The sequence below is a fragment of the Lissotriton vulgaris genome, chromosome 12, assembly GCF_964263255.1.
Source record: "Lissotriton vulgaris chromosome 12, aLisVul1.2, whole genome shotgun sequence".
NCBI lineage: Eukaryota > Metazoa > Chordata > Amphibia > Caudata > Salamandridae > Lissotriton > Lissotriton vulgaris.
Window position 1 is genome coordinate 804,269,257 of NC_141700.1, and position 15,092 is coordinate 804,284,348.

General features: G+C 47.2%; 1 protein-coding gene across 1 annotated transcript; it reads right to left on the bottom strand.

Annotated features, from left to right (window-relative positions):
- Window positions 1–8,633: 8,633 nt before the first annotated feature.
- LOC147678798 (uncharacterized) lies at window positions 8,634–14,476 on the bottom strand. Its single transcript, XM_086946254.1, has 2 exons — window positions 13,117–14,476; window positions 8,634–13,071 (listed from the first exon to the last, which is right to left on the bottom strand). Exons 1-2 carry the CDS (start codon window positions 14,447–14,449, stop codon window positions 9,962–9,964), a joined length of 4,443 nt encoding a protein of 1,480 aa, XP_086802380.1. The 5' UTR covers window positions 14,450–14,476; the 3' UTR covers window positions 8,634–9,961.
- Window positions 14,477–15,092: the final 616 nt, after the last annotated feature.

A 15,092-nucleotide genomic window follows, 5' to 3' on the forward strand; every position in this document is an offset into this window, starting at 1 on the left:
AAGGCAGCCAGGGCTCTGGAGAATTTCTAAATAAAGCCAGGTCCCTGGAGGAACAACAAAGCAAACCAGGGCCCTAGAGGAATAACAAAGCAAAGGAGGAGCCCCGAAGGAACACCAAAGCAAGTCAGAGCCCTGGAGGAAAAGCAAAGCTAGTCAGAACGCTGGAGGAAAACTAAAGCAAGGTAGGAGTCATGGAGAAACACTAAAGGAAAGCCAGTGCCCTGATGGCACACCAAAGGAAGCCAGAGTCCTGGAGTTACACCACAGCCTTTTCCATTGAGGAAGAGCATGACCAGTGGCGGAGCTCCATTGTCTCCCAGTGAGGAAGGGAATCGCCTTTAAGGCCTTATATTTGGCTCACAAGGATCTGTATGGAATTGTCGGAAATACATAAAAACGAGATCCTATGTGGTATATTTCAAAAAGATTGCTGGGATTTGCCGTCTTAAGCTCAGTAATCACTCCTAGAACACTTTAAGACAACACTTACCCATTTGTCTTAAAAAAAAAAATCAACCCAATTTGCAGTTTCCAGAAATATTAGAAAAACTTGATTGTTCTCACTCTTTATAGTTCTAGTGCTTCCTAGTTAAAGGTTATATGGTATCATTTCTTGATGCATGGTTTGTGTACATACAGTATGGGACAGCTGGGAGCACTGTTCCCCTGGGCACCAACTTAATTTCTGCTGAACTTTGAGGGGTTTTGGCAGTGAAGTCCATAAACTAGACAGGTAAAAGCACTCCTGCAGAAGCACTTTACCTGAATGGCGGAATATACACAACGTTATCCATGCAGCAGCTGCCAAACGATGCTTTGTTCTCAGGGTCATCACAAGCCACCTCATGTTAAGCATGAGGAAAGTCAGGAAATCACCCAGATGAATAGAGGTCTGTAGACTCAACAGCTGAGTAGAATGGCTTTCTTTAAAGATATTAACTTCACACAGAATGGAACAAAATGGCAGCTCTGCACAAAATGGAATCTGTGGCCACATCAGAATACCACCGCTGCAGCTAACAATCAGTAATTAAACCAAGGAGAGGAGCAGATATAATTAAGAACCAAAATAGCAACTAAACTGAGACTAACCTGGTTACCGATTAACTGAAAGCAGTGCTCTGCTCCACTTTCCTTGAAACTACAGATGTCACCATAATTGTAAGACCCATCTTTTCCTAACTGATCTACACCGTTTGTAGTGGGATCTTTCACTGACTCTCCCAGCGCCAAGAGTCCAAAAATTTTATTTACAAATGGCGAGATGCAGTACATGTTAAAGCGGACCATGGCTCCCCGAGAGGCCTGAGACCTTTTGTGCAATAGGTGCTTGTACAAGTGATCTTAACAGTAAGGTTAACCAGAGGACTCCGGAAAGCAGGTTACATTCAGCTGCACGCAATGATGCCAGTGAGGATAGGGGAAGAAGGAATGGATGTCAAAATCCAAAATTAAATATTTAATGAAGCAAAAGCCCAATCAAACTATAGACGGCGCTCTTGTAGCCTCCATACAACCTGTGGGTATTCTTCCTGGATGTGATTGAGCTACCAAGAGCGTCTGTCCCTTATGTAGGGTCAGAAAACATGATTTAGGGGCATATGCATCAAACACTATTATTGCGATTCTCAAGTAGCGATTTTTAGAGACCCGCAAAACGGGATGTAATTAAAAATTCACAAATATTTTCAATTCCATGGCATTCCTTAAATGAGAGTCGCAACTAGGGAAGGGTTTCCAATTCATTCCTATGGGCCAACAGGCCCCTAGGAATGAATTGGAAGACATTTACAATTTGGGAGTACCCATTAGGAACTCACTAGTTGCTAATGCAATTTCTAGGATGCCATAAGGACACCCTGTTGCACCCCTGAAATAAGCTTTTGTGCACATGTGGTGCACATACATATCCTAAGGGCATGTATGTGTGCCACATGGTACTTTGAACAAGCATTGGCATAGCCAATAGATCTCACCTTTGGGAACTTATAAGTGTTTAGTTATCCAGCACAATATCCTTGGTACAATAACATGAACTGTTGCATGGCTAAACGCTTATAAGGTCCCAAAGGCGAGACCTAGCTTCGCATTCACGTTATTGTTTTCATACTAAACTAAACTACAAGTCCCTGAGTGATAAGCGGTTTGGTGAGCAACACTGGTTCTCGAGCTACAAGTCATGCTTCTAAATGTTCTAATGCTTAAGATGATTTTCTGGCAGTGCCTTGACCCGGTGTTGCACTTTCTGTTTTTAGATTGGTGGCCGCAGGGCAGGTCACAGGCAAAGCACACAGTAGCACAACTGCACTGCTCCTGAAAGCCAGAATTATCACCAATATCGGAAACAAAACTGGAGATGAGGAGTCATTACGATAGAGCTATTGAGTCTCGGCGCCAGGTCTACAGCCTGTGATTCTGGTCACATCATACAATGTCACATATAGGCTCAGCTCATTGTATTTAGATATGACTACCATGGGGTAGATAAACAAGTCAACCTTGTGTGGCTGGTTTTTGCAATGTACAGCGCAGGTGCTCTATCCCAGTAGTTCAAGCGCCTGTCTTGGCTGTAACGGGGAAATTATATGACCAGAATCACAGGCTGTAGACCAGGCACCGAGACTCAAGTCTGGCTCCACAGTTCTCAATAGCTCTATCGTAATGCCTTATCTTCTCCAGTTTTGTTTCCCATATTGGTGATAATTCCGCCCTATATGCAGCTTACACTATACCACACCAGGCAGTGATGGGAGGCAGCAGCAGTGTATTCTGTCTGCTGATGACAAACTTGTCTTATCCTCCTTGACACATGTTCCCCTTTACATGGGCGTTGGGTGGGAGTGATCTAAACAGTACTGTCTGTGTACACCAAGCCAGCAAAATCTGCACTGAAGGTAGTTTGAATATTGGCTCTCTTAGCCAATCTTTTCACATGACGCGCTTTAAGGTGCACCAGGTGAGATTACTTTTTTCTACCCATCAGTCCAGGTTCTGGCGTATTTGATACCTATAGGGGCAGTTAGATGCCCCTTATGGTGGCACTGTTTGCAGTCATGTATTGTTGTTTTGCCATATACACAACCCAGTATCTTCATGGGAATAAGACATAATTCCCCTCAGTTCCATTTAGGAAGGGGTATGGGAGTAGTGTCCTTTAATAGCACAGGGCATAGATGTCACAGTACAGGTGGGCGAGCTCTGAGGGCTCGAGCCTGATGCACTGATCTTGGTCAGTTCAAGGTATAATTCGAGTCTAAAGAAAGCTGAGCTTTCATGTAGCGCCAAGAATTATGTGCAAACCAGTAACAATCAATGCAAAAAAGGGCAAGACAAAGACCTCTTCTATGGGTTCAACTATGCAATTAGGAACTAGAAAATCTGCGATCAAGCCAAGCTTTCCTGCTTTATAAAAGTGTGATCCTTGGCAAGTATTTTACGGAACCTTGTTTTTTAATCATTACATATGAGAACACCTTTAAATATGCAAGTGTAGGATGTGGCTGTAAGAAAAATTCTTGGGTTTGATTTAATAGATTAGAATGCTGCTTTGTCTAAGAATCTAAGCACATACACAGGACGAGTGACTCGCCCCTTTATTTACCAATGACATGGTCAGGATGCCAGGAATGGTTAACACTTTTAACAAACGCTTGTTGATGCAGTGATAGGATCAGATATACAAGGGCGAAATGCTTATGCTCCTTAAATATATACACTTTAAAAAAAGTGAAGAAAGGTTCTCATTTTTGCAAGATGTTTTCTAATGTGCATGCCAATTGCCAAATACTTTCAGGGCTTGGCTTGCGCACAGGCCAGTGACACAGCAGTGCTCCACTACAGTAACAGGTGGTATCGGGTTGGGCAAAGTCAGACAGGTCACAGGTGAGTAGTTTATGGGCACAGTCTGGGGTGTGTCACCTCACCGCTCATATGCCCTGTTTATGTTGTGTGCCAGCCAGGTCCCATGAATAAAGCGCCAAAGCAGGGGCCACCTATAATTCATTCCTTGGATGGGTGTCCGCGAGTTGCTGCACAGCGGAATGGTTGTGGATAGCCATGTACTTATCAGGCAGATACTTAGAGCAGAAGGGGTGCTCAATTGTGTAGGTAACTTTGCACCAGACAGAGGGATTACCAAGAGCAAACAGTTTTCCGTGGGTAGACGGCTGCGACTACAGGTATGGTGAGATGGGCAGAGGGGTGCTCCGGACAGCAGGCACCTTTATAGGGGGTATTCGCCAGCAGGAACTGGGGCCTAAGAGGGTGCAGGAGACTACACAAGGGACACAGAGGGATGCTTCGAAGAGAAGACAGGCTCCCATGGGGAAGAGGGGTGGGAAAACTGGCAGCTTTAGGGGGCAGAGCGGTGGTCGCAGCAGCTGGCGGGGGGGGGGGGGGGGGGGGGGGGGGGAGGAAGAGTGAAACCAAAATACCAACAAAAATGCAGTGTGACCAGTGACGCGACGGGCTGCAGCAGCCCTCCCTACAGACCTAAGACACACACCATGCCCCCACTGACAGCACAAGAAGTACAAACAAGGATCAGTAAATCAAATTAACTTTTTTACCTTTCCCAGCCAGCGACGGTTCTCGAAACCAGGCTCACAGTGGAAAGTTCGACTTAGCGACCCCTTGTGGTTGTCGTCCAAGTCCAAGTGTCACTGGGTGCCCAAGACTGGCTCTGCTCGTGGTCACACGAGCACATAGCCTCCACGGGTAACTGAGCAGCAGCTAGGTCTAGACACGGCCCCCCGTCAGCTGGTCGATGCGGAACAGCTCGGGTGTATCCCAGGAACTCCTCACCCAGACACGCTTACAGGAGGCACGGAGAGGAAGCAGCGTTTCAAGCATGCAACGCCTTGCGGGACATCTAAAGCTGCACACTCCTTACCTGCGCTCAGCAGCGATTATCCCAAGTCTGCATCAAAATGGCGTGGAGTCTGGCCATCCTGCAAAAGTGTGTCCGAAAGAGCGGGGTGCCCTGCACAGGATTAGAAAACAGCTAGGCTACGTGCAGCAGGCAAAGAGGATGGTACCGCTTTTGGCCAGCGTTTTTCCCCCTCAAACATCCTGTCTGTAAAGAGAAAAGCCTGCGAGCAGTGCACACGCGCCAGAGCAAGACATCTGGTTTCAATCATCTCGCCGTGTCGGGGCACGATAATTGAAACCACGGCGGCCATGCAGGTAACCACAAGCAATAGGCCATGGGCAGAGCAATGCGCCCGCCTTTGGCCAATTGCATGCTGCCAATAAGACACACGCAAAGGCCAATAGCCTGGGGCAAAACTAAAAGCACACATGCGAGTGTCTGGAGTGATGTCTTAAAGCCCTTAGTCTTGCAGAGCAGTGCATGCGTGCTGTGCTAGGCTCGACCTAAAAATGCCAAAAAGTATATTTTTCAAAGAAATCGCAAATTACTAACTACTTGAAGTTGGTGGTAATTTGCGATTTCTTAAGGAGAAATCACACAACATGGGTGCTTTCTACATTGCATTTAAGGAGTCGAAATTTGCGATTCCTTAAGTGCATTCACAAAATAGGGAAATCGCAAATTTTGCAATTCCCTATTTTGTAAGGGCCTTTTGGGAGGATACATCCCAAAAGGCTTTTTCCAGTTCACAAACAGGCAGATTCTGAGAATCTGCCCTTTTGCAAACAGGAAATGGGCTTCATACAAATGCATCCAAGTACCTTATCTATATGTCCTTCCCTTAAGCGGGGTGGATTGCAATATCTATAAGGAAAGGGATAACTATTTTGCACAGCACGATAATTTATATTTTGTACCCCAACAAAAACCGTGAGTGAATATATTTTATAAGTCAACAAAAATGCCTTTTTAATACCGATTTTAACTTTCTACATATATAGTTTTACTGTATACATTTTTATCTTTTTTGTACATTTTTTTGTTTCTTCTTTGTCCCTTTTAAATTACTGTATAAACCTGTACAACTTGTATAACCAACTTTGACATGTATGTATATTCTCTGTTGCTATGGCTTTTCATAGCTAATTAATTTAAACGTATTGCAATTTACAAGTCCAGAAAATGAAATCAAGCCATGCCGAGTGCACATCAAATTGGAGGGTGGTCTCATCAGGCTATCAAATGGAATCTAGGATAATACTTGCTGTTGTAGAAGGTAAAAATAGTACCCAAGGACAATCTACAAAAATACCATTTGGGCGCAAGAAAACTGCTGACCACAAGCCTATTCCTGCTCTTCCTCCAGCTCAATGCCACCTTTTTAGGTGCCTACTACAGACAGCTTTGCAGACCTACTGTTACCAATACCTTATTAATAGGCTTTTGGTGATCCCTTTGTACATGATTGGATGGTTTAGCGATCTTAGTTGCTGTTCATTAAAGAGCATTCTTCCCTATTTTTGTGTTTTCCCCCACCCAAAAGCTTTTTTGGTAACTGTGCTTTGTTTGGATGAGCACTATCCCTGAATCATGTAGATTTTCAACACCCGTTGGGGGTGCAGGTGTTTGCTAGTTTCTCTTAACATCCCCCCATGTTCTTTCTCCCCATTCCCCACTTCTCATTATTGAGCAGGACCTATCCGCCCAATCCAGAGCTCCTTTGTTCTGCCCCCACTTTAAAAATAAAATAAGGGACTGGAAGTTTTACTGCACATTCTTTTTAGCTCAATTTGCCATTCTAAAATGGCCATCAGCCAAGTTTGAACAGGCAATTTAAAATAAAATGGCTGTCAGTGCATCATGATGTCTGGGAATGGCTTTTACGTAAAATATTGATTCCAAGATGGCTGCATATGTTCCTGATACGGAGGCGTATTGGCTTTGCTTGATTAAGAGTAATGTGCTCAAGGTTTGGTTTAGTAACAAAGTTCTAGATGATAGAAGCATTGGCAAAGCCACTAGGCCTCACCTATGCAAGAGCTATTTATTGGGTTTGGCAATGTGTTTTAGCCATCCTATACACCAGTGTGGATGTTCTTCACCATGGCTAAAAACTAGTGGTGTAGGAGAGTGGAGGGGGTGAAGAATCTGAGAAGGAAGGGGGTGGGTAGGGGTGTAGAGTATTGTAGACAATCCATGTGCAGCGGTGTAGAGTTGTGGCGTAGAGTAGTGTGTTGTGAAGTAGAATAGAGTATACATGGTGTGGTAGTGCACAGGCAACACGCTTTGAATTGAAATGACTTTTGTTTACATAGTTTTACTGATAAAACTATAAAGAGCACTAACAAAAATGTGTGCGGAATTCTGCATCACCCAGTGCAGGGAATGGTTTTGATCGTATTTAAAGATGTTTTCCCATACTTCAGACTTACAAAAAATGTGCTTTCCTACTCCCGATATATTCAGAAATATTTGTAGTTACTTTACTGGCATGTACATTTTGTTGTGTGCTAAAAAACAAACTAAAGCCTTTTCTTTCACGTCCCCAGTTCCCAGCCGGATTATTTGTCCCACTTTTCAGTCAGTGAAAGAAAAGTAAACAGCAAGCTCTCAGGAAGATAGCGGTTAACATTTGACCTCTGTCTTTGTACAGCAAATGTGAAGAAAAATATAAACAGAATTGAAAGGCCTGCTTCTTGCTCATTTACCTCTGAACTCCAGCATGGTTTTTTGGGGGCACCTCAGCAACCCCTACTTCCAGCATATATGCCATTGGTGTAAAATTGAGGAGGAGAACTGTGCGAGTTATGCTATTGGTTAGTAGAAATGACCAAATAAACAGGCTTGTAGACAGAACATTGTTCCTCACAGGCTCGCGAGGTTGATGAATTGCCAGTTGCAGAAATAAGTAGAACCAGTTAGAGAAAGATCGGCAGAAAACCTTTTCAAAGAAATAAAGCAGATTTACTGCTGCGACCTAGCATGCAGGAGACAGCTGAAAAAGCTGTATTCTTCTGGTGTCTCATGAAGAAAAAAAAAATCCCAGAAAGTGAGCACTCTTAAAGAATACAAGAAGTCTGTCAAAGAGGTAGTAAACAGGTGATGCTCCGCATGATGGACAAAGACATGTTGGACAGCCTAAAACAGATAAAGCCAGCAAATAGAAAGCAAGCAAATGTGAGTTACAAAACACCAAGTCAATGGAAAGCAATAGGTGGAATGCAATACTAGAGAAACTTTAATCATGTCCCCAATATGTCTTTTGCATAGAGACCGCTGTGCTGTCTGGTAGACTTTGACCAAAAACATCAATCCTACAGCTACTGGAGCATTTTGTCTGACAAAACTTGAAGGAAAAAAAGAGTAACGGTTCTGAAGAAAAGTGACCACCCGTTGAGCTAAAAGAAGGCATCTCCCTTAAACTGAAGCATAAAACGACAGTTTGAAATGTAACTTACTATCACATGCTTACCATCTAGGAAAAACCTGTTTATAAGAGAATGCTGATGAAAAGCATCTTGAGCACGGTGGGAGATAAACATTCAATGCAAGTCACTATAGTAACAGCACTGATAATGAAACTAGTACATCTCAAGCATGCTTATTAAAAGCCTTGTATTATGTAAATTTCTGGCCAAACCAGGCTACTGTGAACCTCACTAAGTTAACATGATACTAACATGAGGATATTAACATCGAAAAGGACAACGGTTTACTTGGTTTTAAAAATAAGTGATTTATGTAACAAAAAACAAAGAAAGAATTGCATTGAAAAGATTTATTACTTCATAAACCCATTTGCAGAATAATAAATGAGATCACTTGTCTGCTTCACTGAAGTCCTACAAAACATAAATTAGCCTTGGGCAGGGGTGGGAGCTATAACTTTTAGTTGGTTTTGCGAAGGACAGAAGTTAAGCGTACAGGGTCACCATAAGTCACTTTTTGTGTGAAAATCTCAACCTGTTCAAGCGGAGATTCCAATCTGCCATCTTTTTATAACAGGGTCGTCTCAGATCTTTACCCTTCCTTTGGAGCTTTGGCTCTTATCCACTTTTATCTTCTGCCACTGGAGTATCGTCCTCCCTGGCATTTGCTACCATCTCTGCATCATCAAATGCTTCTGTTCACTCTGTAGCCTCAGCTTTACTTATTTCTGAAAACAAAGTAGAGTAAGTCTCCAAGATCTTGTCCCAAGGATTTCATAGACCGACAAAATGCTGACCAGCATATATTTGTATACACCCTTTGAAACATATGACAAGCAACAGTTTTCCTTTGTCCATCTACTGCTTTTCTAGAACTAGCGAGGTCTTTGAAAAGAACCAAGGCAATGGATCTTAGGTACTCATGCAACACTTGAACTATGGTTCCAAAATGGCTGAAGTGTCCAATTTGGGATTGTTCTGTGAAATCAGTATTGTAAAACTACAAATCCACACACAATTTGACGGAACACTTTCCCCAAATCCCAGCGTCAGCTTACTCTTCCCAAGAATCTTTTAGTTCATTTTTTTCATGGATTTTCGAATACTTCAAATGCTGAACACTTCGGTATGATACAGACATTTAATATCGCACACAAATCACTCCCAAAGGAGTATCTTGGCGCTGTATGGGAACCAGACTTTTCCATCATCTCACAATCGACCACCTTCCCAAAGTAATTAAAAATATGTTCAGCAGGAGTGGTATTCTTTTCTAGATTACCAACATAGTCAGATTTGAGGTACAAGCCCATCTGTCAAATAAGTTGAATCAGCTATTAAGGTTGACGAGGCAGACACCAATAAATCCACCCCAAAGAATTGAGCCCCCTTTTGGTTACAGCAAGGGCATTGCTGGGTTCCTTATCACTGTAGTAGGACACTAAAACATAACTGTTCTTACCAAAAGCATGGAGTTCCATTGATATCGCACTATATTTTCCAAACACAGATCGAAGACTTGGAACCTTTCTGAAGCTCTGCGAGTTGGAAAATGCTTTACACGGAGAGAACAGCTGGGGGTCTGATGCTCAATGCGCATTTTGGCAGGATGAATTTCTCTGTTTTTTGGTCTAGGACAATCAGTGGACAAAAATGAACTAGACTATATCTTTCTAGCTCGTCTTGGACGAGAGCTGTACAAATGGTTTGACCTACTTTTGCTGAGTCGAGCAGGAATGTGGGGAGACTGATTATGGCGAAGAGGTGAAGAGTACGATTGGTCCCCGCTATAATCCATTTCTAGGGGCGATCGATTTCGAGATAAATAGGGTGACGGATTCCTGTTGTATTGTATATTCAGAGGAGAGTGGTTCCTGGAGCCATATGGGGATCGGCTCCTACTGTAGCCAACTTCCAGGGAAAATTGTTTGCTAGACGCATCAGGCGATGGGCTTCTTTTGTAGCTAACACCCTGCTGGTGTGGGTTCCTGGATACATAAGGAGATTGACTACTGCTTAATACCAGTCCATGGGGAGACCGGCTTCGGCTAAATTGCCTTCCCAAGGAAGACCATTTTTTGATGTTCGGTACACTAAATGACTGTTCCTGCTTGTAGTCCATCCTACAGAGAGAGCTTTTTCGGCCAGTATCCCTTAAGGGAGATGGGTCACTGCTGCGAGGGGTCCTAAAAGGAGATTGCCCTCTACAGTAATTAATCCTAACAGGGGAGCGGCCCCCTCTGCCACCTGGCCTCACAGGGGAGCGGCCCCCTCTGCCACCTGGCCTCACAGGGGAGCGGCCCCCTCTGCCACCTGGCCTCACAGGGGAGCGGCCCCCTCTGCCACCTGGCCTCACAGGGGAGCGGCCCCTTCTGCTACCTGGCCTCACAGGGGAGCGGCCTCCACTGCGGCCTATCCTAACAGGGGAACGGTCCCAGGTGTGGCCTGTTCTCACAGGAGAGTGGTCTCGGCTGCCGCCTGTCCTCACAGGAGAAAAAACTCTAGCATGCTCCATTCTTGGTGGCGTGCAGCTTCTAGCACTTCTCTGTCTTATGGGTAAGCGTCCTCTTCTGCGACTCAGTCGGGCAGGAGAAAGATTTCTGCTGTTACCTGTTTTCACAGCAGAACGCCCACTTACATGCCCCATTTTCCGAGGAGAGCAGCTTCTGATGATTCTCTTCCTTGCGGGTGAGTGGCTTCTTCTGCGCACCTCTCTTGTGTAAGATTGGCCTGTATTGAGTCTTTCCCCGGAAAAACTGTGTCCATCTCCACCCAGCTTCACTGGTGAATGGCGGGGTCTACCTGATTTGGCAGTGTCTGCTCTGCTGTCCCTTGTCCTGATGGGAGAGCTGCCTCTACGGTCCACTGCAGCAGGTAACCAGTCTTCACCGACTCCCTGTTCCACAGGAGTGCAGCATCTACTGCCCCATGTTCCAAAAGCAGATTGGTCTTGGCTTCCACCTCTCGGCGAGTAACTGCCATTAGTCACCAGCTCCACAGGAGTGCAGCATCTGCTGCCCCAGGTGCCCAAAGGAGATGTGCCTCTCCTACCCCATGACCCAACAGGAGAACACCCCTCACTAGTTTCCAACTCCACAGGAGTGCAGCATCTACTGCCCCAGGTCCTCGGAGGAGACATACTTTCAGTGGCCTCCACCACTAAAGGAGGCAGGTCACCATTTGCGTCTGTCTCCACAGGTGTGCCACATCTACTACCCCACACCCCCAAGGGAGAAGTGGCTCTATATTCATCAACCTCAATAGGAGAATAGCCTTGGGGTTTGGTCTTTGAAGAACTGTTCCGTCTGTGTTCTGAGGAAGACCTGATTCTGCTACTTTCTGTTATGACCGGAGAGCAATCTCTGCGGCGTCTTCTAGTTTCATGTGGCGAGCGCACTCTGCGACCTCCTCTACTCCGATAAGCATTGTTCTTGTGCGTGGATATTGAAGTCCTCTCTTGGGCTTGTCTTGTCTCCCCACACTTTAATCTGTGATTTCCAGAAGAGCTGGACATCTGGTGATGCTGTACAGCAAGCTGTTTATCATTGGTGAGGAGCCCATCGGACCTATGAAGGTCTAAACCAAGATCTCTGCTGTATCGTACACTAGGCTGCGGAGTGCTCAACCCAGGTTCTCCACCACTAGGTCTTTTATTCAATTGGGACCTTAGCCCAAGCTCGCTGTTGTAGGCTCCTTTTTGCAACTGCAGGTTTATTCCCAGATCTTGGTGGTAGGATTTCTGAGACTCCAGTTGATCCAGTCCCGACTCTCCATGGTAGGGTTGCTGGGAATGATGCACCTCAAACTCAAGATCTCTGCTGCATGATGCTGTAGATTGTTGTACTCTTGCTTCAAGCTCTCTACTATAAGGTTCCCAGATTCGGTGTGGGGCTGTTCCATGTTTTTCGTGGTTGGGTTTGTGAGAGTGCTGCAGGTCTAACACAGACTCTCTGTAACAGGGTTCCTGGGGATGCTGTCTATCAAGTTCAGAATCGCTACAGTATGATGATCTGGACTGTGTTACTCTCAGTTCATTCTGTCTATTATGAAGCCCATCCAGAACCTTTGGCGCAATCGCTGGCTCTCTGTTGAAAGGTGGCAATGGACTTTGAAAGCGCTGAATTAACTCTTTGTTGTAAGATTCCCTGGATTCTGGAAAATCCATAACAGGCTCTCTGCTACCATAGGGTTCCCTAGACAGGCGTATGTCCAACTCCAGCTCTCTCCTGTAGGACCCCATAAGATCACGCTGGTTCACTCCTGGCTGGCGGCTGTAGGGAGTAAAGCGCTGCTCTTTTCTGTGAGGTCCTCCAAGGTCCTGCAAGCTCAGCTCCTGCTCTTTACGGTTAGGTCCCATGGATTCATGTGGGCTTTGAGCAGCCCCTCTGATATGGGGTTCCCAGAGGTTCTGCAAGCCCAACTCTTTGCTCAGGGGTCCTACAGGCTCACGCTGTACAAATCCCGGTTCTTTGGTGGGGTCCCCTCTGATGTTTTGTAGACTCTGTCCCATGTCTCTTGCGTAGAGTCCTCTAGACTCACGTGGGCTCAATACCGATCCCAGTCTGGTATGAGGTTCACCAAGGTCACGAAGGATAGACCCCGACTCTCTGTAAAAGGACTCACGAGGTTCAAGTTGGTCCTGTATCAGCTCTCTGAGCAGGGATTCTCTGAAGTCATGAAGGCCTTGTTCCATCTGTCTGTTGGTGTATCCCCTGTTGTACTGTTGACCCAACGGAGGTTCCCTGCTGAGGGGTCTGCTGAGGTCATGAGGATCTGGTCCTGGCTCTCTGAGGAGGGATCCCCTGAGGTCATGAATGCCTGGTCCTGGGTCTCTGCTGGGGTCATAAAAACCAGGCACTGGCTCTCTGTTGGGTGGTCCCCTGGGGTCATGAAATCCTGGTCCTGGCTCTCTGTTGGGTGGTCCCCTGGGGTCATGAAAGTCTGGTCCTGGCTCTCTGTTGGGTGGTCCCCTGGGCTCATGAAAGTCTGGTCCTGGCTCTCTGTTGGGTGGTCCCCTGGGCTCATGAAAGTCTTGTCCTGGCTCTCTGTTAGGGAATCTCCTGGGGTCATGAAAGCCTGGTCCTGGCTCTCTGTTGGGTGGTCCCCTGGGCTCATGAAAGTCTTGTCCTGGCTCTCTGTTAGGGAATCCCCTGGGGTCATGAAAGCCTGGTCCTGGCTCTCTGTTGGGGGGTACCCTGGGGTCTTGAAAGTCTGGTCCTGGTTCTCTGTTGGGGGGTCCCCTGTTGTACTGTCGGCTTAGTTGAGGATCTCTGTTGATGGGTTCCCCAAAGACATTAAGATCTGTCTCTCTCCTTAGGGTCGCTCCTAAGTTTTGCAAATCCAGCCCTGGGTCTCTGTTTGGGGGTCCCCTTGATCCACGTGGACTCTGCTCTGGCTCTCTCCTGGAGGGTCCCTCGAAGTCATGAGGGCTGGGCCCTGGCTCTCTCCTGGAGGGTCCCTTGGGGTCGGGGTCACGAAGGTTGGGTTCCGGCTCTCTCGTGGAGGGTCCCCCTTGGTCACGAGGGCTGAGCCCTGGCTCTCTCCTGGAGGGTCCCCGGGGGTCGGGGTCACGAAGGTTGGGTCCTGGCTCTCTCCTTGGGGGTCCCTTGTGGTCAAGAGGGCTGAGCCCTGGTTCTCTCCTGGAGGGTCCACTGGGGTCGGGGTCACGAGGGCTGGGTCCCGGCTCTCTCCTGGAGGGTCCCTTGGGGTCAAGAGGGCTGGGCCCCGGCTCTCTCCTGGAGGGTCCCCTGGGGTCGGGGTCACGAGGGCTGGGCCCGCACTCTATCCTGGCGGGTCCCTTGGGGTCGGGCCCCCGCCCTCTGCTGTGGGGTCCCCGGAGGTCACGAGGGCCGGGCCCCGGCTCTCTGGTGTCGAGGGGCCCCTCGAGGCTGTGTGGACCCCGCTCTCTCCTGGGGGCTCCCTGGAGGTCGTGCGGCCCCGGTCCTCTCCTGGGGGGCTCCATCGGCTCACGTGAGCTCGGTCCCGGCTCCCTGCGTCCTTGCTCGCCGGGGGGCGGTTCTCTTCGCCGCTGTGTATCCGGATGACCCCCGCGTCGGGCTCCGGGAGTCGCGTTCAGGCGACGCTCGCCTCCGGTCGTCCTCGGCTTCGTGAGGCCCGCAGACTTCTTCCCGCGCACCCGTCCCGCCGCCATCTTACACCCTCCTGCCCGCAGTGCTGCGGACACAGAGGTAGGACCAGACCGCGCGCGGAGGAGCAGTGCGTTCTCAGTGTCACGGAGCCGGCCATCTTGGAACGGCTGCATCCGTCTGTCTGACGCAGGGGTTGGACTCAGGGCACCGCTGAGCGGAGCCGCCACACAGCTCAACCAAAGCGCGAACTTCTCGTGAGCAAGGAGAACGAACTGATTACAAATGCGCTGAACAAAGCTACATTTTTAATTTTCTTGAACTTTAAGGAAGTTCAATAGAAGAGAATAATCGTTTGATAAAACTGTATCAAACTCCTTTCCGCGTGCCTTAAGGTAGTAAGCGTTTTTCGCAGACAAGCATTTTTTAAGGGTCTTACCAAACGTCGTTTTCCACCGGGCTTCAATATGGCAGCGGTTCTCATCGGAGCAGTGTCCTTCTTTTGTGTCAATGACGGGCGCGCGCCGCTCATAGCCAGACTGGCAGATTGTTATGTGTGACATTGTCATATTTTCAGTGTGACATTTCAACGGCTATGAGTGACACTTTCTTTTGCTCGACGACAGCCACATATAAATATCGGAACTGACACCCATTTGGGCAACGAGAAACTCTAAGATCATACTACTGCTGCAATGAAAGCACCAG

Coding starts and splice junctions, on each gene's coding strand:
- LOC147678798 (XM_086946254.1), bottom strand. CDS start 14,449: ATGGCGGCGGGACGGGTGCGCGGGAAGAAGTCTGCGGGCCTCACGAAG. Junction 13,072..13,116: donor CAGCAGAGACCCAGGACCAG/GCATTCATGACC, acceptor AGCCAGGACCAG/ATCCTCATGACCTCAGCAGA.